At 36.6% G+C, this 24405-nt stretch overlaps 1 protein-coding gene across 1 annotated transcript in view; it reads right to left on the reverse strand.

Moving 5' to 3' along the window:
* Nucleotides 1-1100: 1100 nt before the first annotated feature.
* The window catches only part of Lama2 (laminin subunit alpha 2), a 571380-nt gene continuing 548075 nt past the window's right edge, over nucleotides 1101-24405 (reverse strand). Inside the window, exons 55-63 of the mRNA XM_071613037.1 lie at nucleotides 21874-22050; nucleotides 21503-21671; nucleotides 12246-12358; nucleotides 11739-11928; nucleotides 9553-9708; nucleotides 7538-7691; nucleotides 5058-5188; nucleotides 2907-3129; nucleotides 1101-1475 (exon numbers count right to left, since the gene is read on the reverse strand). Of these exons, the coding sequence (XP_071469138.1) occupies nucleotides 1318-1475; nucleotides 2907-3129; nucleotides 5058-5188; nucleotides 7538-7691; nucleotides 9553-9708; nucleotides 11739-11928; nucleotides 12246-12358; nucleotides 21503-21671; nucleotides 21874-22050 (1471 nt within the window). The 3' untranslated portion in view covers nucleotides 1101-1317. The remainder of the gene's footprint in view (nucleotides 1476-2906; nucleotides 3130-5057; nucleotides 5189-7537; nucleotides 7692-9552; nucleotides 9709-11738; nucleotides 11929-12245; nucleotides 12359-21502; nucleotides 21672-21873; nucleotides 22051-24405) is intronic.

Raw genomic sequence — 24405 nt, forward strand, 5'->3', positions numbered from 1 at the left:
TGCTAAACCAAATCAGAATTGCTGCACCAGGCACCAGTTGTATTGTTTTGTTTTTAATTCCAAGGCAATATTCTGAAAATTTGAGCCAAGGTTGAGAATTTCTTGTTCTAGAATGAAATCCTGTGGACAAACTGTATTGAGCCAATGGCAAAAAGCTAAGAGCAGGTTCACCATCACCTTGATTACAAAATAGCACCTTTCATGTCCCTGTGGATAACATCATATAACACCGTGGGAGTACATATTCTCCTTTAGCTAAAATTTCCATAGTAAGGGAAGTCTTCTGTTCATTTAAGTGTTCTGAATTACTAGTATACAACCATTGTTTTTCTGAATACAGCAAATGAAATGTTTCCTTCTTCAGCTGATGAATAAAATCTAGGCTAGTCTTTTCACAGGCCCCTTTCAAGATGATTGAAACAGTAAGTAAAAGGAGAAGAATATACAGAATTTTTTTTTTAGGATATAAATTTGTTTGGTCAAATGACAAATCAAAAAGCCTCAGTGAATTATGCCTTTCCGGTTGATTGCTTGCTGGTAAGTGAAGATGCATCTCTGCATGGGTCCCGTCCACTGCAGTGTAGATTGCAACATTCACTGTAAGGTAAAGAGCCCAAAGCCTCAATACTGTGGCATGAAATGTATGCTTAATTGTCATTCTGCAGCTTGGTTCTGGTATGTCCCCAAAGCCTATAAATCATTATCAAACAAGAAAATCAAGTAAACAAGCTCTCTGGCCTGAATCTGATCTATACTATCATCCTCCAGCATAAAAAGGTATTCACTCAGATGGCTAGTTAAATGCTCTAATAATGAACTTGGATCAGAGAAATGATTTGCTAATGCTTTTACAAACACAGGGAGTAGGAGAGCTGATTTCCTTCTAATCACACATGCCAAATCCACTTGTTTTCAATGGCTTGGACAGAAAGCCAAAGCTTGGAAATTGATGATAAAAATATTAATAGAAGTAATTTTTTTTTTAAGTTTCCTTCACAAATTACATCTGAGTTCTTTTTCCTGAAATGACCGACATGCTGCAAATACAATAAATTATGTTCAGTTGCCTTTTATTTTTAAAAATCACACAAAGCAAGCAGTTATTTAGAATGAAATAGTAGGTTTAATATTCATAAACTTGAGAAAGAACTTGAATTGAAATTCAATCTGGGGTCTGAATTAGCACCATCTGTATATAGAAAGAATTCGATATATGGGCACAAATTAGTTGCATTAATATATATATAGGTAAAACAGAGTTGTTTGAGTCGATATACTTATTTTAATGGATGCTTCTGGGATTTGAGCTTATTTTTATTAGTCAGCTGGGCATGATACAGGTTGCACACCCCTTAGTTCTAGGGCCTTGGCAAAATTAACCTCCAATGGCTTCCCGGTGCCTTTGGTGAGCCTCAGGGATCGAATGCAACCTCGGAATCTAATGTTGGTTGTCAGGCCAAACTGGTTGAGGCCAGCTGAAAAGACAAAAAAGAGAGTTTAGGATTTTTATTTTGTTTTTGGCTTTTCTGGATGAAACCTAGAGCTTCCCACATGCTGACAAGCTCTTCCACTAAGCTACATCTCTAGCCCTGAGGGTTCAGTTTTGAAATGTTGCTGCATTAAATACTAAGAACTTCTTTAAAAGTCAATAGTTAGTTTAAGAATAAATTGGAACACTGTCTTGTATAAAGTTAGGCATTTTTTTTTTTTTTTTGGTTTACTGGATTTATAGAGAAATACCAACTTTTGAAATATGGAAACATCTGGAATTATGCATTTGAAGACATCAAACAAATAATGTGGATTGGAATGAAAAATATTACAGTGACTTAAAACTATAAAGTTTTACTTAATGAAACAAAGTAACATCAAATATTTTAAATATTGAATCAGGATATAGATTGGTTTTAAAAGGTGACTTTATCACTTCTTATATTGGAAAAATAAATCTCAAAATGTTCAGTAAGTTGCAAGCACACATAAAATTTTCTTCTCTTTATTAAGGAGGGCCATCTGTCAGCAGGCTGACTTGGTGCTAACTGGGACCTCATTTCATGACTGTGAATGGAAAAGAGGGTTTATCTTGGTTGAAGAAGTAGGTCTTTTTTTAAAATCCAGAATCAAGTAGGAAAGGGGAGCTCTCAACTATTCCTTGTTTACTTTTATATCTTTTGCTTTGTCGACTACTACTGAAAACTATAAATTGTGTATGTTGTGCAAAGGAGATTTATATAAATGAGGACAAAAGTTCTTCTTGCCAAAATGATGAAAGACCATTCTAGGGGTTTGGGTTATTATAGTACTTATTAAGGGGAACTGGGCTTATTTCTCATGAAGTGGAAGACTCTTGCTTATGGGCACTTTAGGCAACTCTCTGTGGTTCACAGGCTATATTTAATGTTCTGGAGAAAGATTTTGAATGCAGATTTATTGCTTGGGTTTCTCTGTAAGATAAATATAAACTCTATAATAACCTAAGGGGGAAATTAGCTATATTTAACCCAATGATTTCCAGAACTTGAGGAAATAAGTTCCACAACATTTTATGATCCCTCTGGTATATTAATTTTTAAAAAATTCAGAAAGAACACCAACTCTGGCCTCAATTGCTATTAAATGCTTCATATCTTTTATAAGTCAAACTCATTTCCTCTAGGTTTCACTTCTTCTTGGATGAAACTTTGGGGACCATCATGAAAAGTTCAGTCCCATGTGTTCTATATAAGTAATATGCTCATTTTATAGACTGGAAATTTGAGGTAAAGTGTTTTGTGAGGGGATTCTTAAAGTTAAGAAGCAAGTGTACTCAGGCACACATTTTTGGACATGCTCATACAAATATAAATGTTTCAAAACCACAAACATAATAGTGCAAAGAAATTCTGACTGGAGTAGCCAATCATTACCTGGGAAACCTCCAACAAACACAGGGTCATTTGTATCAGCTGATGTAGATGCTGGGTTTGGGCTTTGGGCTTCCACCTGGTTCCCATCTACTGTGAGCTCAATGCGGTGTTTGATCTTGTTGGCTGTGACTCTGTGCCATCGTCCATCACACAAATATCCTGGGATCCCAGCATCGTAGACAGCAGTGAATCGGCCAGCACCATTGTCCACATGAAACATAAGCTAGAAAGTAGGAAAGTGAACAGTCCCGGATGGTTTCATTAGAGGGGAGTCATGATGGTTCACAGAGCAAAAATGATCAGGTCTCTAGGAAAGATGTCACCTGGAAGCATTTGAAGTGAACACAACTGGGACATATTAAACATATTTAAAAACTTGACAGAAATTAAAATATGAATCTGATCACCTAGAGTCACAAATTATGTTCTTTGCTTTTGGGCATCGTTGGTATTAATAGACAAGGTAAATGAAGCTGGCTCTGTTTTCAGAAAAGTCTGAAATCAGGCATTTAAAAAAAATAAAAGGATATAATATACACAGAAAAATAACCACACATTTTTTTTAGAGTGTGAGAGTTCTCAGTGAACCTTATAAAACTTTCTTAAAAGATGTTGTTTAAAAAGTGATCTATTAATTGGTTTACAAATTCACTTTAAAGGATTTTAAAAAATTTAAACGCTTGATGTTTTAATTGTATTTGTTTTCCTTCATGGATTCTGTTTTACATACAGGAATGAGTTACATAAATTACTTTTGGAGGCACGTTTCATGTCACAGGTGCCAAAGACCTGAGCCAGAAGGCCAGTTAAATTCCTAACAATGAAGAACTTAGATTAGAAGTTCTTGTTTAAATGAGAAAAATCTGTTTTTAGTAATGCGGCTAGGACCCTGAAATTTGAGAAGTCAGAATTCTTTTGAAGCTGATGAAGAAAAGAAACATATTGGAATATTAAAAACAGTCAATTTGGCAATGCATTTGACAAGGTGAACGAAAAGAAATACAGTTTTGTAAAAAGATTAAAAGTGCAAGTAAATAGTAGGAAAGTTTATAAAATGTTCAATGATGTAAATGTTGGCAAGGAGTTTAGTATACTGAGTGGAGTTTGTAATCACAGGATTGTGCATGTTGAAGGAACCTGATGAGAAACCACATGATACATGGACACATCAATACTACCAAGGTTATGAGCAAGTGGTAAAGCTTAAAAAGATGTAGAAAAAGTATGTTTACAAATTTGACAAAACTACTAAGTGTGGCTTATTTATTCATCCTTTTTTTTACCTATAAACTTCTAGATCTTTTTTTTTTTTTTTTGGTGGTTGTTGTTATGTTGCTTTTGTGGGTGGTTTGAAGACTGTGGACAAGGAGAGAGGAGGCAAAGGAATATGTATTTTAAGTCACTATGTAATTTTTCTTCTTTGGAGGCAATAGCATTTTAAGTGGGGGGCCATGGGGATGTGCAGTATATGTGCAGAGTTGAAGCTAATATCCAAATAGAAAACTTGTGAGATGTCTTTCTTTGTCTCCTCTTTTTGCTAGATCCCTATAGTACAAAGTATATATAAACAGGTCATCTCACTGCAGGTTGTTGGTCATAGGCATGCAGGGACTAAAGGGGTGTTTAGAACTAAATTATCCACAGTCAGCAAACTGACAAAACACTTTTATAAGTTTGTTCTTTTTTTTTTTTAAATAGTATCTGGACGCTTTTAAATAAAAATTGAGAAACTGAAATATTGCCCATCCTGTCTTCTAAGAGACGCCTACCCTTTAATGGAGGTAGACTGATTATAGATGATCCAAACCTCTTCCTTTTGTTCCACTGGAATCAACAGTTCCATAGACCATGTTCATGGAGAGGAGAATAACAGAATACTTAGGACAACATAGTAAGAGCTTGAGTTAAAAAATGATTTGGTCCATAATTGGTCAATCCAGTTGCCTTGCTGTAGGCTTAACACATTTAAAGTTTATACTGGCCTACAGAATATATATGCTGAAAACACACAAATTGAGATAATCCAGAAGAATAGAAAAAGGCAATCAAGCTTTCTGACAATAAAGAAAATGTCAAGATTTCAAAATGGAGTTCACGACACATGAACAATGATGTCATAAACAAAACAGTGTTTGGGTTGCTGTCACTCACCTTTTCATCAATCATTTCAATTCCCATCCCATCCATTTTTTGACTGCTGATTCCCAAAAGAACCCCAGTTGTTCTGGTTGTGCGGAACTCAAATTCTACAAGAAGGTCCAATCCCACTTTGAATCCACCAACTGTAAAATAAAGTTTTGTTTTTTTTAATGTGCATTAGAGTGTAGGCATTACTAATTTAAATTTGTATAGTATATTGGTTTTACTAGATTTCAATTCATGCTACCTAACTGAGGCTGAAGTTCCAGACCTATCCCTCCAACACTGTGTTAGTATTATATTGTATAGTTTTAGCTTATTTTCTTGGCTGCCTTTCCTTCCAGAATGAGGGTATAGATTGTCTATATTGCTCAACATTTTATTCCTGGGCATATCAAAGTATCTAGCATATATTGGAAGTTTAATAGATATTTTTTGAATTAATGAATGAATGAACACACACTGAGACTGAATCAAAGAACCTTAAAGCTAGGTAGGATTATTGTGTAGAAGTCTGTTGGACTAAGCATTTCAAAGACTAATGAGTAAAATTTTATTGAGGCATTCTAAATGATACCACATGATCTGAAAGACTATACAAGTTACTAAATATTTTATTAATAAAGATAGAAACTGCAAATACAATTTTTGATGAGAAGATTCTGGATTATAAATGACTTTTCTAGTTCACTAATTAATTCTTTTCTCTATAATTTTATATATTTGATCGATTGATTTATTTAGTCTTTTAACATGTATTTAAGGTAGTTCTCACATAAACAAAGTGATTATTCTAGGCTAAATGAACTGCATGACATATTAGGAAAGGACTCATGGAAAATTTCTGTATGTCTTCTATTTATTTAGACAAGAAATAAATTCAGCGTATAACCACAACCATTGATAGTGAAGGGTGAAACCTATTATGTGAAAGACTGTTCTGATAACCTGGATGGTTCTGGATGGGCAAAGGTGGATTTACAGCAGTTTTAAAAAGTCAAGGGTAGAAGAAGCTGAGTTATTTTGCAAAGTAAAACAGAAAGGGAAAAGTAAAAAGAGAAGGATGACATGGAACAGTTCAGCTAAGGACAGAGGGCGTGTAGAGGCCAATAAAAACTCTCCAGTGATTGGATGGCTGGCAAGCTTTAAAGAACAAAGAAGTCAAAGGTTAAATTGAAGTTGTGTTTTCCAGTGAAGTAATCTCCTTGGACCACCAGGTCTTATGTAAATTATACTGTGCTGTGTGGAGAAGATGAGAAATTGTTGAAAATTAGGGAAGTGATTAATTTTCTGGTCCAGTTTGAACCAGAACCAAAGGAGCTCTGCTGGATGGTAAATCATTCCATTAGCTACAGAGGCTGCAATTGAAGCTTGCCGTCACATCAGAAGGAGAGAATGCTAGCCATCTGAATTTGCAGAAGTCTTGGGAAAGCATTTGGATTTCCACAGCACATGAAATTTAGGGTTTAACACAACCAATGTTTCAGTGTTTAACATGTGTTTTTCTGATTTCTGTTTCTGCATAGGTGATGTTTCCCACTTAAGCTTTGTGACAGGGTCCTAATCTTCCACCTCTCACAACTTTAGTATGGGAATATCCCACCTGTCTTCTAAATCTTTACTTAGATGTGAATTCTTCCTTAAAACTTTTCTGATTTTTCAACCCAAATTAATCTTTCTTCTTATTATCTATAGAACTTTGCTTTTATAGTTTTGAATCATTTTTACTTGTCTGCTTGTGATTTTTGAGCAAATTATATCTTACGTATTGACAATATATTATTAAAGGAAGGAACTACATCTTAATTTCTGTTTCCCATAAAATTTTTCACGTATTAGGTATTTATAATTTTTTAATGAACAAATACATGTGTCTATGAAAACCATAGTATTGCACATTCTATCTTAATGTATGTTAATATCAGAGTTTTTTTTTTGTTGTTGTTGTTATTATTAAAGAGAAGTTAGTCTTAAGTTTTTTCCCACTGTCAGTAAGAAATAAGTATAGGTATGTGTGCAGTGTGAATGTGTGTGTATATATCAAAAAATGGAGCCTGGCAAAGAATTGAAGAAGAAGAAAGAAAAATAGTGTCATATATCTAGAAAGGCAGACAGGGAAAACTGGAAGATAGAAAAATCACATAGTGTAAACTTACGGAGCTTTTCTTCAGAATTACATTTATTTTACTGTTATTGGTCTTTAATGAGGGACATAAAATAAACTCTCCAACTAAATTTTTATTGTATTTTTTCTATTAGTCCTTATCATAATTAGATATGTGAATTTTTAAAAAATATTTTTAGTAGATATGTGAATTTTTAAGAGGATGTGAATTTTTAAGGGGCATTTTTTGTTAGTTCTAGAAATTCATGTCAAGTTTCAACAAAGAGGATTAGTTTGGGATTCTGGGACTTTTACTTCTTGGTACAGGTAAGAAGTTAGTATTTATACATAGTGAATATTAAATAGGAAGGAAAAGGAAGAGCCTCACCTGCTTTGGCAAAACCTGTCCCATCAAAATAGGTTCCCTTCTGAGCATTCGCAAAGCAGGTCCCAACATGGAAGCTAGAGGTCGGTTGTTCAAGATCAACAGGGGCTTCTTCCATGTGAAGATTTCTAATGCAGCCATCAATGCTGTAGGTCACCTAAACATTCAGGGCAGAAGAAACAAATGCCAAGTTTTAGCAGAATTTTGTCTTTATGTGTAATACAATCATTTCTGGGATCCTTGGTGCATGGAGACCTGGGTCTGTTGTCTTAGAGCATCTGTCAGAGATGCCTGGGTCTGTATCACCCCAGGACTGCGTGGCTTCTGAGAATCTTGTGTTGTGCTTCTCCACTAGGTTATATCCAACAGGACTGTCTGATTTTCTAAAGACTGCATACTATGTTGTATTATGTGACCATTGCTTTGAAAGAACTATGGGCTCTGCACAGGTATTGTAGCTTTTGATGTATATCTTATGTTGCTGATTTGATGTTCCTAATAATAATTTATTAATCTCACTATATATACATTTTGTTGTGATCTATATAAAATTCTGTCTGAAAAAGCAATTAGGTTTGGTTTAGTGCTTGTTCCTTTTGAAAATAATGAACTCAATGGGCCATCCCCTAAGAAAATACATACACTCATAAAACTCAGGAGTTTGCATGAAACATTTGTGCTTTAAGGAATTTGGAAATAACTCAATCATACTCTGCACATCTATCTATCTATCTATCTATCTATCTATCTATCTATCTATCTATCTTGTACTGGGCATTAAACTCAGAGGCACTCAACCATTGAGCCACATCCCCCACCCTTTTTGTATTTTATTTAGAGACAGGGTCTCACTGAGTTGCTGCTTAGTGTCTTACTATTGTAGAGGCTGGCTTTGAACTTGTGATCCTCCTGTCTCAGCCTCCTGAGCCGCTGGGATTACAGGAGTGTGCCACTACACCCAGCTGCACTATTATATTTAATCTGGTTTTAGGAATTCAAATTAGTCACTTTTTGCTGTTATCACTTCAGAGACTCTTATTTTGATAGATGTAGGTAGCATATCTGACAGCTATGAAAAAAAGCAATCATTCACAAGAAAAGCCAAATGCTGAGAATTACAACTGCAAAGGGCAATTGTCTTTGACAAATGAATAAAGCTATCATGTGCTCTAATTTGACTATAGAAATGTATCACACTTGTATCTAGTGCATTCTCTAAAAACAATGATGCCCTGTGCTGCTCAGAATTACATTTTTCAAAGTAAACCAGGATACAAGGTCTGAGGAAAAAATTATTTTGTGAATATTGATTCATAAAATTGTGAGGACTTTAAATTCTGAATCTGAAATTGAATAAGTAGTCTTTGAATACTATATTTCTCCATAATCACTAAGTCTCTAGTCCTGAAATGGTATCATGCACACCATCATCTTTATCTTCCTTATCTAGTGTTTTCTACATGTCTGGTTCTCTTTCAAATACTTAAAATATATTACCTCATTTCATCTTTACAGCAACTCTGGTACTTTCATTACCTTATTTTGCAAAAGAGGGAACTTTGTTAAAGAAAGACATTCAAGGTCATACAGCTTGTCAGTCAATATTTAGGCAAATATCTGGGCTGGGAATGTGGCTCAAGCGGTAACGCGCTCGCCTGGCATGCATGGGGCGCTGGTTTCAATCCTCAGCACCACATAAAATAAAATAAAGATGTTGTGTCAGCCAAAAACTGAAAAATAAATATTAAAATATTCTCTCTCTCTCTCTCTTTAAAAAAAAAATATTTAGGCAAATATTTAAAGCAAGGGAGTTGGGCTCCAGGGTCCACGCACAGTGCTTGGTGACATTACCTCTCACAGTTAAATTTTCCTAGAAAACTTTCCATCACTTCTTAAGAAAGATGATTTCCAACCCACCTGTAAATGATCACGAGCCCACATTACCTAACAATTTAAAAATACATATATAAATAAGTGACTTAGATATTTAGGCAACAAGGAAGGAATCTGACACATACTGGACCAATTCTTCGGGTGGTATAGTTGATGGGTAACCCACCAACATACAGCATTCCCACAACATCCAGGATGTCTGCTTTCTTGGGACTGATGGTTCTGTTGGAGGCATCATCTACATGAAGAATTCCTTCTTGCTTAATTCGCACAATCTTAATCTACAAAATTGAAAAAGTCATTAATGCCAATCTTGAATGAATTTCAATTATGCACAGTATAAGACATAAAAATTTGGGGCTGGGGCTGTGGCTCAGCAGTAGCACACTTGCCTGGCATGTGTGAGACACTGGGTTCGATTCTTAGCACCACTTATAAATAAATAAGATAAAGGTCTATCTACAACTAAAAAAAAAAATTTAAAAAGACATAAGAACTTGTGTGATATTCATAAGAAAAGGTGAAATAATTTATGGGCTAAGGTGTAACATAAAGGAGTATACACCCATTTAACATAATATTTCAAACTTTGTCTTTCCCATGACTATCATTACTGAAAAGTCACAACCTTTTTCTGGGTAAGTTTTAGATTGAAGTTGCTTCTAGAGCTTTCCAAGTGTGCATACATCTCAAGAGATAGGCGTGTTGTATGAAAACTTGCAGACTGATAGCACTGATGTGAATTAAGTGAGCTGCAAAATTCGTGTCTAGTTGTAATAATGTATTAATTTGAGCAAAACCTGTACTCCTAATGCCATTGAATACTTGCTACAGGCCTTTCTTGTGTGCAGAACTAGAAGGAGAGCAGTGCGTAGGGGAGGTACTGTAATTTCTGCAGCAGCTGATTAGTCCAAAGTCAGGGAGGAAGATGGAAACCCTACCGATGCTGAATTTATGGCAGTTGAGGAAGTATCTTCCAGGACAGAATAAAAGAAGGGGTGTGAAAAATGGCTTGAGTATAGAATCTAAATTTAACCAGGGGATTATGTAAGCCTGTGGAATGCTGGGGCCCAATGATGGCTTAAAAATGAATCTGGATCAGGACTAGGGTAATTTAACACTCATTTTATAGGTATCTATTCTAGTTTGGGAAGTAATTTTAAAATCTTCAAAAATAAAATCTGCTTTTAATTTGGGTAATTATCATATTTAAGTTCCTCTCTTAATCCTAACCTTTTCATGGCATCAAATGTGACTTTTTCTCAAGTATCATATTTATTATCCCATTAACCAGAGATAAGAATAAATCTTAATGGGAACCCCTCCATTGAGATCACTATTTGCTATCCATAAACTTCCAATCAAATATAAAGATTGCATTTCTTATTTCTGAGACAAATTGGTTGACTTGGAGTTTGTATTGTATTATTTTTTTTAATGTTCTTTGGCTTTCTATATGGTATGACAAGTCAAAGTAGGTTAACACATCAAATCCAACATCTAATAATATCCTGCTCTGAAAATTAAATATTTTATTGGTCTATCCAGGGAAACTTTACTTAATAGGGTATCACAGGTGCAGAGACAAATTTTGAGTTTTTGTTTTAATCAGGCAGTACATTATCTACTTGTGGTCATGCCAAAGACGATTGTAAGCTGTCAAATGAGCCTTCTGTGCCCATAAAAGCACCAGTTTCTGGGTGTAAGGCCAACCTTTTAAAGTTGTTCCAAATGACTATCGGTGGAAATGGTACCTTAGGGTCCTTTAAACACAACACTGTAGAGATTCCCAGACTCTTGGTTTTCAGACCCCCCAAGTCTTAAGCCCCCATCTGAGTGTAGCCAAATTTTACTTTGGCCAATTTTTATTACAGTACCTTCGAAATAGAACATATAATCTCAAAATAAATATTATTCCTCTACATCGACTACCCAAAGCTTCATGATTAACACATGCTGTATCTTATAATTATCTTATAATTCTTACTCAGAGCAGTGAGAATGTCTTCAACTCCTTGGCCCAGTTTGTGGACATATGTTCGGGAGCCACAGTCGTGAAACAATGGCAGAACCCTGGAGTACCATGATCAGGTTTGTAAGTGGTCAAATATTAACCTACCCAGGATAGGATCACATTTTCCAAGGTTGTGCAAGTGGTATACAGCATTTACTTTATTTTTAACCTCTGCCACATTCCAGCAGCATGAGGGTTAGTGCCTGCACTGGCAAAATAGTGCTGGCACCACGGGAACACCCATGGCTGCCACCCGGACCCCTGCAGAGAGGGTTGCCAAGTCCTGGGCACGGTTACCTTGTGCCACTGGCCATCATTGATTTTGGTGGGGATCATGGTGTTGGTGTCACCACTCCCCAAGTCATAACTGAAGTACGGCAATCCATTTCTCAGCTGAACTGTAGCAAAATCAGCATGATTGATCCGAGCCATGTAAAAAAGCAAGCCTGATTCAGCTTCGGTTCGCACTTCCAACTCAATTGTAAGGCTGTGAAATTCAAGCATGTGAAGGGAAAGAGGAAAATAAGAGAATTGTTATGCTAAGATGGAGGGGTGTCAACTTCTGGGTTTATTTTCATAACATAGGTAAAATCTTCTCTGATGGGGCTTGCCTGGGCTACTCCTAAATGGAGCTCTTTAGGCCCAGACAAATATAATTCTATTCTCTGCTGTACTCAGAAAATTAAAAGTAAATAAAAAAATAATTTCATTATTTAGTAAATGTAGTTGATGAAATTTGATTAAACACGACTTTTCAATACTTCATTTACCAGTTCTTGGGCAATATCTCAGAATAATACACACCGGTTTTTAACTTTTGTGTCATCAAAGGCAATTGCAATGTGACTGTTTTTTGAAAGTCCGAACTGCTTGCTCCCCATCAAAAGAGCTGGTTCTGATTCTGCAGCACAAGGTCCCTATAAAACACCAAGGAGAGAAAGAGAGGTGATTATGAGGTCTGTTTTTTAAATAGGCAACACTGCTATTTGTTTATTACATATTATCTTCATGTCTAGGTATAAATTCCTTAAGAATAAAAACTATTATTCATCTCTGTAATCTATAGCATAGCAGGTACTTATTATTAAATGCTCAGTGAATGTGAATCAGTTTTTCTATATCACACCCTTGAATTGCTAAATAAGTGTGCTCAAAAATTTATTGATTAATTCATATTTTCATTATCCTCTAAGGAAAAATCTTGTTTATATTTCAGAGGAAACTATAATTTCTTCTTTACATTTATTTCACTTATGAAGAATCTTATTCTTGGAAGATTGAACAAGGAAAACAACACGCTAGCCACCTGCATTATAAGAGTAGGAGAAAGTGTTCCTTTCTGCCCTCCCATTTCCATCTCCCACTATATTACTTTTCCTTAAAAATTATCAGTCTACTAGGAGGTTGCCATGAATTTAGACTTTCAAGATGGTGTATCTAAACCTGCAAGTCAGCCCATTCAGGTCCTTAGTCAGTTGCTAGGCAACCCAGCACATTTTTTTTTTTTTAATGTAAACTACCATACACCATTTCCACTGCTCCTGTTCAAAGATGAGGTTCCTGGGGTGCTTAAGAGGGACAGCTAGGTACAGAGCTGTGCTGTCACTTGGTTTAATGCTCTGCCCTCACCATCTTGAAATCCTGAACAGTTTTTGATCAGGGGGCCCTACGTTTTCATTTTGCATTGAACCTTGCAAATTATACAATCGATCCTGGCTATGTGTACCATATTAGGCTACCATAACAAACAATCCAGTAATCAAGGCTGTGCATATGACCAAATCCACAAACCTCTTTCCCTGTTCTCTATTTTCACAAGATAGCTCCATGTACAGGCAGCTTAAGACGTCTTTTAGAACACGCAGTACATGAGAAAATCAATAACCTGTGCACTCTGCCCGGCACATCTGTTTTTAAGATCTGAGCTTAATAGCTCTGGATGGACCACTGCCCCAGTGAGTGCTGAGTCAGCAGAGGTTTCCAAACAGCCCAGGGCTTGCTTTGGATGCAGAGTGTTCCAATGTACCTCTGAGATGACTCATCAGCACACAAGAAATCTTTACTTGAGGAATAGCCTTGTTCTCTTTTCTCTTGAGTTTAGTCAAATGCAACACTCTGCCACAGCAGGTAAAGGGCTTAAAGTGTTTCAAAATGCTGTAAAATTGGTCTTCGTGGAAGTATTTCTCTTCTTGCTTCCCAGGAGATGGTCAGTTATAAAGAGCAGACTGCGGCTAAAATTCATATAGCAATGCAAAAACCCAGTGGGTAGGAAGGAAAAATGCTCCTCACGGCACCTTATTTCCACTGCCCACAGTGAGAGCACAAATGGAAAGGCTCTGGTGGCTTAATGCCTCAGCCCTCAGTGACGCTATTAATAGAACTGGGATCATTTATCAATCTTTTGCAATATTTCCTGTACACAGGACCTTCTCAAAAAACACATGTAGCCTACAGTTCTCAGAAACCTCTAAGAGAATCCTATCTGCTGTGAGTCCACGGGGACAGAATTTCACTAACACATCTTTAAACCTTCATCTTTGAAAAATGGAGAAACTGAAAATGTCAATGGATACTGAGGAATTAGGGAGCAATAATGTCACCTAAAAGGAAACCACAGAGTATTATGATCCACTTATTGTTACTATTGCAGCTACTTGTTCAGTTACTATATGTAGACATAATAGAAAAGCATATTTGATTTTGAGTAAAATAAAGCCATATTCTATTGTGGTCTTTAAACAGATCTCAGTGGCAGTTGCAAAGATTGGATACTTTACTGGTGGCACCTGTATGCTCTGGAGAGCTTTTGTCTTTATCTGTTACATGGAGGCCCAAACACCATGATAACTTTGCCAGCTAGACAGGTGTTTCCAAAACAGGTTCTGAGCTCATCAACAGTTCTTTATCACATACATTTTCAAGATGAAAGTGGCCCTGCTTAAGTCATTTTAGGAAAAGAACTGTCCAGAAAAGTACAGGGACTTTGTCAAGGCCCTTCTAAGAACCATGAGCACCCTACTTGAAATGAGGAACTTTCCTCAAAATTCCCATTTTTTCTTTTGAAAAGGGTGGATCTGGACAAGCAGGCAGAAGCAGTGGTTAACATAATGGTGTACTCCAATTAGCCTAAGCTGTAGCAGCCAGTGGGAACAAACTGATTAATGGGTAACCTCAAAGTAGAAGCCAGGATGGTAAATTCACTCTTCTTTGAGGACATCCAAACTGACACTAATAGCGATTTGCAATCAGATGCATATTATAGATATTGCTTTAATAAAATGTCTAACGCCTTCCTTTATAAAATTGGCAGTTGGAAAAGGACTGAGAAATGCTGGTGTAAGAGGGTTTTTATATGTATCTACTTTAGGATTTAAGGAGGAAGAAAATCCTCTAATCTCTAGTGTGGTAATGTTCTGGTACGATCTGGATCTCTCCCCTTGCTTGGTTAAACGGAGCCTGGACTGAATCATGTCTGCTTTGCATCACCTTCTCTGGGGTGAACTGAATCTGATTTTGAAATCAGGATGGGTGCAGGGCAGCGCTGTTCCAGAGGTTTGCTTGCTGTTGCTGCAGCTTCCCTTCCTCCTCTCTCAGTCCCCCAGAGGGTGGAGCTGCTCCCCCTGCAGCTCCGGCTTCTCTCTCCCTTCTAACATTTTAAAAGAGAACATGTGAGATGCATCAGAAAATGCCTGCACTATGCACAAGAATGAAATGATCTTGACAGTAAGGACATTTTCAACTCTGCTTCCCATAGAAATCTAAGCTAAGCCAGAGGAGTGGGAGGAAAGATCTCATTAGGTAATTTCAATTTAAAGATGCCTCATTGCAAGATGAATTTTCCTCCTCTCACCTACAAGAGCTTGAGGGGAGTCTTTATGGACGTGATGCTTTTCCTATGCTGTTTTGGAAACACTGATCTCTGAAATGTGTTAAACAATTAAAAAAAAAAAATCAGTCTCAGTAGAGGCTCATCAATCTCAACGTGTTACAATTCTGCCACCTTGTGGGGATGCTTTAAAATACTACAAGTACATTTTGGGGGAAATGAGATATGAAAGGGGAACTGGATATGCTTTTTAATGTATCTGCTTGACCCTGGACAAGCTGTAGGCAGATTGACTTGGATTTGGAGGGGGAGTATAATGTTGCAGTTTGTCTGTTGATGAGAGCAGTAATGTGGTTGGGGAGGACTCTGAAGAAAACCAGGCTTCCAACAGTCATGTTCAGGAAAGAGGAGAGTATGGCATTATTAATAAGGTGAAAATCTTTTCACCCTATTTAATTCTAAGTCAGAGTAAAGTAGTGGTCATATTCAACTTCTGATTGGTGGTTGGCATTGGTAAATAAATATTTGGATTTAAGATAGCACATGATTCCCTGATGAGCATCCCTTGAATTTAGATAGGTGCAGAGCAGAGATTTAAATTGCATTTATGAAAATTGACATCTTTGTTCTTGAAAGCATCAAATGACAAATCATCATAAAAATTGCATGATTTTCTTCTTTCATAAGTCAATTATCTCCCTAACAAGTGTGGGCTAAAATCATATCTGATGATTATTTGTGATGATTTTCTTTACGGATGAATACTCAGTGGAAGATACTAGGTATTTTTTTTAAATACTGACATTAATGTTCTGAAATGTAATATTCCTATTCAAGCTGTTTATTGAAAAAAACTGAATTATGTTAACTCCCTGCTCATGAGCTCTTTTGGTGGTATTGGGCATTTTCAGTGATATTTACACACTAATGCCTGAAGAGAGATTCCTTGAAGTGTAGAGAATGTGTGTTTTTCCTTTAAATACATATCAGTATCCAATCGATTTATCCTTTGGCCTTGACTGTACTTAGCTTTTAAAGTCGTAGCATTAAATCTGCTGGAGAAATCACTTTCTTTTTCTCTATCCTTTCCTTCTCTGCCTACTTTATCCCCTCAATTCCCAAAGAGCCCTTATCAACACAGCCCTCTTCATGGCTCCTTATATTGCTCTTCTTGATTTTCACATTTTAAACTTTGAGGTTCACAGTTCAACTTTCCCATAAGATGCAAGTAAAAAAATAAGCATCAGGCATTGCGCACAAGCCACACAGCCACTCTCCTTGTGAGAACTTGGTGTAAATAGTACATGGATTCACAGAGGACTTGCCACATTTTGACACATCACCATATTTCTGTAATACTGGAGGCCCCAGATTTTTAACTCCTCTGTTCCCTGTGATTCTAAATGGGAAAGATCTGCAAATAATATGCAGAAATGCTTATCTAAATGGGCTAAGAAATAAGAGGGAAGAACAAAGAGATGATAAGCTTCTGCCCTATCAAAGGAGATAACATGCACGAAATGCCCTCCAATCTCCAAGGTTCTATCATGTATTAACCACATGATGGTAAAATCCTTTTCCCAGGGCAAGGTTTTCTCAGGATCCTCTTCAATTGCTGTCTTCTTGCTGTTAGCTGCTGACTGGGTTGGGTGTAAAGAAGAAAAAGAAGGAAGAAGAGGAGATCTTTTCTGTCAATTGCACTAGAACAAATATGGGGCTCATATACCAGAAACTTCCACATCAAAAATTAACTTGTAAGTCTTAATTATTAAATGACAATTCTTAAAAATCTAAATAAACTTTGATTTAAAAAAGAAAATGTTGAGAATTATAAATGATGACAAACTTGAGTTCTAACCATTACATGTTGGAGTTTGAAATTGCTTAAAAGTAGAATACTCACCAGCAACCCATATTCCCTGGTGCTTGCCTCACCCTATAAGTATGAAAGATTGAACTAGCTAGTCACACAGAAGGATTGACAGAGCCATGGGGTATTACCATGAACCAGGGACTCTGCATGCAATGTGTAACTTCTTCCCTCATGATAATCCTCAAAGGTAGATATTATTATCTTATCTTTCAATGGGTTACCTTACATTTAGAGAGGACCAGGCACCTGCCAGAGTTCATTGAACAAATATGGGTGGTTGCAGGAAAGCTAATGCTTACTTACTCTTGTGTTATCACTCTTGCTAAGGCCGCCCCCTGCCACTATCAATGATGCTCTCTTCTTCATCTCTGCATTTATTAGATGCTTAATAAATACTTATTTAAAATAAATTGTTAATGGGCTGGGGATATAGCTCAGTTGTTAGAGTGCTTGCCTCACACAAGGCCCTGGGTTCAATCCCTAGCACCAAAAAAAAAAAAAAAAAAAAAAAAAGAAAAGAAAAAAAAAAAGTTAAACATTTAAGTTTTAGTAACCTTTAAAGAGAAGACTCCTCTCCACATCCCCACCCAAAAAAGACAGAAAATAAGAAAGAAATTAAACTAAAAGAGGAGATATGTATGGCTCCACGATCTGAATTTCTACAACACAATTCCATAAAGAAAGTTCTAAAATTATAATTCTGACCACAACATCATAAATAATTACTATGTACAAGAGTGAGTCAATAGCAGGTAGAGTTTAGATGCATTAGTGGCTTCAGTGCCAGTTCTCACTAATGTGTGTAACCTTGAACCATGTTCGAATTGCTAAGGTCTTCTCTAGCTAGGTAACTTCTTTGCTATTCATTCCAGAACAACCAACTGGGCTGCTCCATAACTAGTTGGCTTTGTCATTGTCTACCAACGAATGCTATATTTTTGGAAAAATTAAACCATAGATTGTTAAGAGAAAAGGGAAACCAGAATTAGAACAGAAAGTTCCAAGAAAACTGAAAAGAGTGAAAACCTTCAGTCCCAGAAAAATGTTGTTTTTAGAAACCACAGAGGGATGTGCTTGAGATGACCTACAAAATGACATCTGGTGAGCACTAAGGAAAGTAAGGGGATTATTGAAGGCCAGCAGGGGTCTTCTCCAAAAGTCCAAACCGAACCAACAGGTACAAGATGAGAGACCTGACTGAAGGAAATTCTAGTGATAAGAAGGCCCACAGGGTGAGGTTTCCTTGAGAAAATATGGTACCAATTTAGGAGTCAATAGCAATGATGCATCTGTTGAAAACATTAACAGTTCAGGTACATTCATAGAAAAATAATAATAGACTCAGGGAGGAAGTAATGTCCCTTGAACTAGTCACTTCTTTTTTTGAGGAGTATGGTCTGTCCTATGTGCCATATTTTAACAGGGATATTTCAAACTCAGGAGTATTGATTTCCTGGGATATTAAGATTATAAATTTGGTCATACAAAGAATATCTGATCAGGTGGGATATTTAGTCTGGGGAGAACAAGACTTAACTATTTTTGAAACCTCAAAGGGTCATTAGAAAGGATGCTAATGTGTTTAGTTATGGAAGCACCATCATTAGATGGAAGTTACAGGGATACAGTTTGACTTCAATATAACCAATGGCTTTCTAACACTTTGAACCTGCTCATCACGACCCTGGAAAATTCTTGTCAATGAAATATTCAAGCAAAGGCTGCAAGCCCACATCAAATATCACACATAAGGAATTCACACTTAGATCTAAGAAGGGGACAGGACCAGATATCTGTAGGGCTCTTGTCAACTGTAGTTTATAATTTTAAGTGTGTTGTTGAGAAATTAAGGTCTATTTCCTTAGAAATCAAAAATGATGCCTTTTATAAAGGCATATGAGGATCTAAGGTCAAAAAAGACTATTTCTAAGGTCAAAATATCATGTTTTTAATTCTTCAATTGAAAACACATTCTTGAGCTTAGGCAACACTTAGAAATATAAGGGGAAAATAAGGAGGATCATTAACCTTCCTTTTGCTGGGGAAAGATATAGACAGAGGTCATGGTATAAAATTGCTGAGAGAACATTCTGAAATCCCTGTAGCGGATCTCCTGATACCTCAGGGGGAAATCACTCCACATGATTGATGGCATTTACCTTGCTTGTTTTGTGATCCTTGGTATTTTCTTTGGTGAGATAACATTAATAGTATTTCCAAAAATTGTAAATAAAATAATTAATAGCTTGTCAGGATCAAATAAAATAATATAAGATGACCACAGAGTAATGGACTCATACCAATCACTCACTAAAGACAGAGATCCCTCAGTGTATCTATGTGATGATGTGCTTCTTCCAATTCTTAAAGAACTTCCACATACATTATCTCCTATAACTCCATGCTGTAAGCCAGGTAGGTGTAAGGTTCACATTTTACAGAGGCTAAATTTATGCTTGGAGTAAATGACCACTTTTACTGAATGATGATTATCTGCCCTGTCATTTAATAATTTTTCTAGTGATAAAGAGCTCATAGCTTTACAGAACAACCCATTTCATCAAGGAAATCAATGAAGAAAATGAGATGGTCAAGAGTTTTCCAAATCTACACTCAAGACAACATGTTCCACCCACTTCTGGATTATAGATGTGATCATGTGCTGTTGAGAGTGTCATGAAATTGACCCCTTTGACACTATGGTGGTAAGAATGTAAACGGGTATAACCACTGGAAAAGGCAATTCAGATACATGTGCTGAGAACCTCAGACATATTCACTTTTTGGTTTCATAATTCACCATCCATGAATCTATTCTATTAAAAAAGTCAGAAATGATGGAAAAAGTTTGATTCACAGAAGTGCTTATCAAGAGTTTAGTTTCTAATAGTGAAAAACTACAAATACTCTAAAATCCCACAATGGACTACTCAAAGAAGAATATATTGTAAAGGCAGCATGCTGTAGTGATAGCAAGCCAGACTTTGGATTAAGATCCATAGGGTTAAGGGTTAAATTTTCTGGGTGAGGGGGTGAGTTACTTAAGTTAGCTAATGCTTATAAAATCCACTCAAAGTGGAATGACAATCTGTTTTTTAAAAAGCAGTTATGACAGTTACAATAACATTAAATGGAAATTGTTTAGATAGCAGCTGAAACATTAAGCTTTTGAAGGCAGTAATTATTAAGATTACCATATAATAATAATGATATATATAAAATACTTAGTTTATGGCAGACATGTAGCAAAGATTTTCTTTTAATATCCTGATAATAACTCTTTGACATACGTGCTATTAATATCCTCACTTCACAAATGAGGAAACTGAGGAATAGTTCAGCCAAACAGCTTTCCTAAATTCTTTTTGTTGTTCTTTTTAGATATATATGACAGTAGAGTATACATTGACATATTATACATACATGAAGTGTAACTTATTCTATAATTAGGATCCCACACTTCTGGTTGTACATATGTGGAGTTACAGTGGTCATGTATTCACATATGAACATAGGAAAATTATGTCCGATTTAGTCTGTCTTTTCTATTCCCATTTCCCCTCCCTTCTCTTTATTCCCTTTTAGCTTTCCCAAATTCATATAGAGGTTTGGTTAAACTAGGATTGGTTGAATTGGGATTTGACTCCAGGCTGTCTGACTACTACCTCCTGCACTGTGACACATTTTGTGTATATGTATATGTGTGTGTACCATAATAAAAAATCATAGTAGACTCACACATTTACATGTTTAGAACCAGTTTTAATTGTGTATTATGAATTTTAAAAATTAGATTACCAAATTTTATGGGCACTGGTATGAGATCTATGTGTGAAATGGAAAATAAAAGTGATGATTGTAGTGCGGCATGGTGGTGCCCACCTATAATCCCATTGGCTCAGGAGGCTGAGGCAGGAGGATCACAAGTTCAAAGCCAGCCTCAGCTAAAGCAAGGCACTAAGCAACTCAGTGAGACCCTGTCTCTAAATAAAATATAAAATAGGGCTGGGGATATGGCTCAGTGGTTGAGTGCCCCAGAGTTCAACCCCAAGTACCAAAAAAAAAGTGATATGATTAAAAAGTGATATGATTCCCTTTCTGTGTTGGTATTCTAGGTAGCTTCTATTGCTAATGTTGGATATTTCTGATTTCCAACTTTCCAACTGAAACTGTACTATTTTATAAACAAAAATCTAGGGAAACACATAAATAAAAATAACTCAAGGTAGATGTGAGGGGAGTAGATTTTCATTTCCAATCCCAGCAGTAGAGTATATCTGATTCCCTGAACGATTGCCCTTCTGAAAAATGACTCAAAACACCAAATGAAGATTCAAAAGCAATGGAGATATAAACACTCACATGTGCCACAGCTGGGCTGGGAGTAAGGAAGGCTGGGGTGGGAACTGGCTCAGGCTGGATAATGATTTCAGCTGGAACTACTCCATCTTCATCTTCCCGGGGTTTCTGATGGGTACAGCGACCAATGTCTGCATTTTTGAAGGATACAGGCTGGGCAAAGTCCATGGGGCTAATTGAATAGAACAAAATATTTTTTTCTTAGTTTTCATTCCTCCATAATGAATCAGACCACCATGCCCTCCCTTTTCAGACCCCCAGTTCAGTCTTCCAATTCTAAATTAAGATCTTTATAACTTCCTTTCCTCATGATTTTGGATAATGTTAGTGATCCTCAAATTAAAAAAAAAATAGTAGAAAGGAGTATTACTTACACAGAGTTAATAACAAGATTCCACACACAGCCTTCAAAAGGAGGAATGTTTCTGAGTGGGGGAGGTTGGAATTCAGGTGGAGCACCCCCAATGAAAAGCTTTTTGACTTCAATAGCCTGTTCTACTGTGAGATTTTGCATGTGTCTTTTATCTTCATCGACTTGAACAGTGAAGATGCTAAGATATTTAAAATAAACAAACATGAATCACATATTGTTCAATACAGTTGGAAATCTCCTTCCTGCCGCCCCTCACCCATCATTTCTACAGCGTTTAGGTGATCCCCAATTGGCTGATTTGGAACTCCACATTAACCACTGTTATTCTTTCCCCAGCATTTTGTCCCTTGTCTCTCTTAACTGTCCCTGAAAGCTTACTGAAATCAGGCAATGTGCAGAAGCAAAATGATCCTCTGGTAGAGGGGACAGCTGTAGTCTGCAGCCCAAAACATGAGCCTGTAAGCGCAGGGGCTCTTGTGCTGAGCAGTGATGTCTAATCCTGTAAGGATCAGGTGGTTAGGCACAGCATGGGGTCACATTTTGTTTGACTCTTTATTTTTTGGTTTGTGCTGGCTATTATTTTCTTGCTAGGGGACAAACTGTACTCCTGAGAGCTTCGACTGCAGGAATCAACAGCAAACACTGTACAGTACGTTGTTTTATAAAGATTGTAGCTGCTGGCTTTTGAATAGAAGAGGCAGGCAAGAACACCAAGCTCATTGTTCCTTGCAACAATTTTCCTTAGTGGCTGTTTCATTACTTTCCCTAATTTGCTTATGAGAGATAACTCACACACGACTAATTGAAAACCTCATGCTACTGATTCACAATAATCCTTGGATCCTGGGGCAAAGAATCAGGAGACAAAGTTGCAATGACCAAATGCATTTTCTCTTTTGTTGTTGAAGTAGGTTTTGAGCTTGGTTCCAACAGTCATCTGGGTGCCATTAGTGATAAATGTCATCAATATTAGCCACCAGCCCCAAGATCATAAATGGATCACTGAAAACTTACTTCCTATTTGAAAATAAAACCAAAGTACTCTGGTGGACAATGCAGTCCTAAAGGGCTATCTTACTTGATTTTATAAGTTAAAAACAAAACAAAAACACATACACATGTGGAACTGGAAACAATATAGTAAGGCAACAAATTGTTACTGATTATGGATCCACTTTGATACAATTCAAAAGAGAAAAGAACAAAAGATGGATTTTGCTATGGCTCAAGATATCACTTTTCAAGGGGGTGTACAGGGAATTGGTCAGATTTAGTTTCAAAGGAAAAATGATGTTTTTAAGAAAAGAGATTGTGGAAGAATATGTAGGCAAATATCAGGAGGTGCAACTTCATTGCTAAGAGCATTGGAGGTTTAGGAGACTTAAGAAGCCTCTCACTTCTGGGTATGTGTGACTCACTGAGACACCCCTACCCCCACTCCAGTCACCCCATGTTTCTCCCTTCAATTAAAAGCAATCTCTTGCTTACCGATGAAGTGGTGCCTCTAGGGGCTTTAATGAGTGTGTAAGCCACTCTTAAATAAGAGAGCAAATCTCTGCTCTTGATTAGAGTTTTAAGGAGCCAGGAGCCCTCCTTTTTCTGGTGTAGATTCTATAGTTGGCTTCTGCCCCAAGGACCATGATATAAGTCCTTTGCTACTAGATCCTGGGGTAGTGATGTGGAATGAATGAGGGCTTTCAGAAGGAACAGACTGGAATTAAGTGCTAGTGTGGAAGCCTACTAGTGCTGTGACCTTGGGCAAGTTATTTAATCATGCTCAATTTCATTTCATTCATTTATAAAATAGAGATAAAAATACCTACTTCAAACACTGGAAAACATTAATTAAGGGTTTCCCCCGAGGCTGTTTTACTTAATAAGGGCATTGCTAGAAGACAATAGCTGGATTCAGCTCATATTTTACACATTAAGTGCATCAAATCTAAATGATTTATGTAGTACTTATGTACAGAAGGACTTTACCAACGTGGCCATTATGAATCTGGTGTGTTTTCTATTTTTTTTTTTAAATTCATGTAATAACTTTTTACTGAGGTTCTTCTTCTTTGTGCAAAACACCATAATAAATGCTGCATTACTTATTAATATTATGACAGGTCAGCTCTATTGTCATTTTCTTTTACAATTTTAGCAGTTGATTCTTAGGGTTTCATAATTAAATGTGTATATATATATATATATATATATATATATATAGTTGTAGATGGACACAATATTTTTATGTATTTATTTTTATGTGGTGCTAAGGATTGAACCCGTGCCTCACACATGCGAGGCAGGCATTCTGCCCTGAGCTACAGCCCCAGCCCCTCATAATTAAATATTTTATTACTTACATTCTTTTCCTTTTTTGTTCAAAATATTGGTCCAAGACTTTTGTTTCTTCAAGCCACCACCAATTGAATTGCATATTAAGTATCTTGACATTGTAATTTACATGAACAAAATTGAATCTCAATGATAAGGAAGAAAATATTTGGGTGGTAGTGTCCAAATCATGCTCTCATTCTGG

This window comes from Marmota flaviventris, chromosome 6, assembly GCF_047511675.1.
Source record: "Marmota flaviventris isolate mMarFla1 chromosome 6, mMarFla1.hap1, whole genome shotgun sequence".
Taxonomy (NCBI): domain Eukaryota; kingdom Metazoa; phylum Chordata; class Mammalia; order Rodentia; family Sciuridae; genus Marmota; species Marmota flaviventris.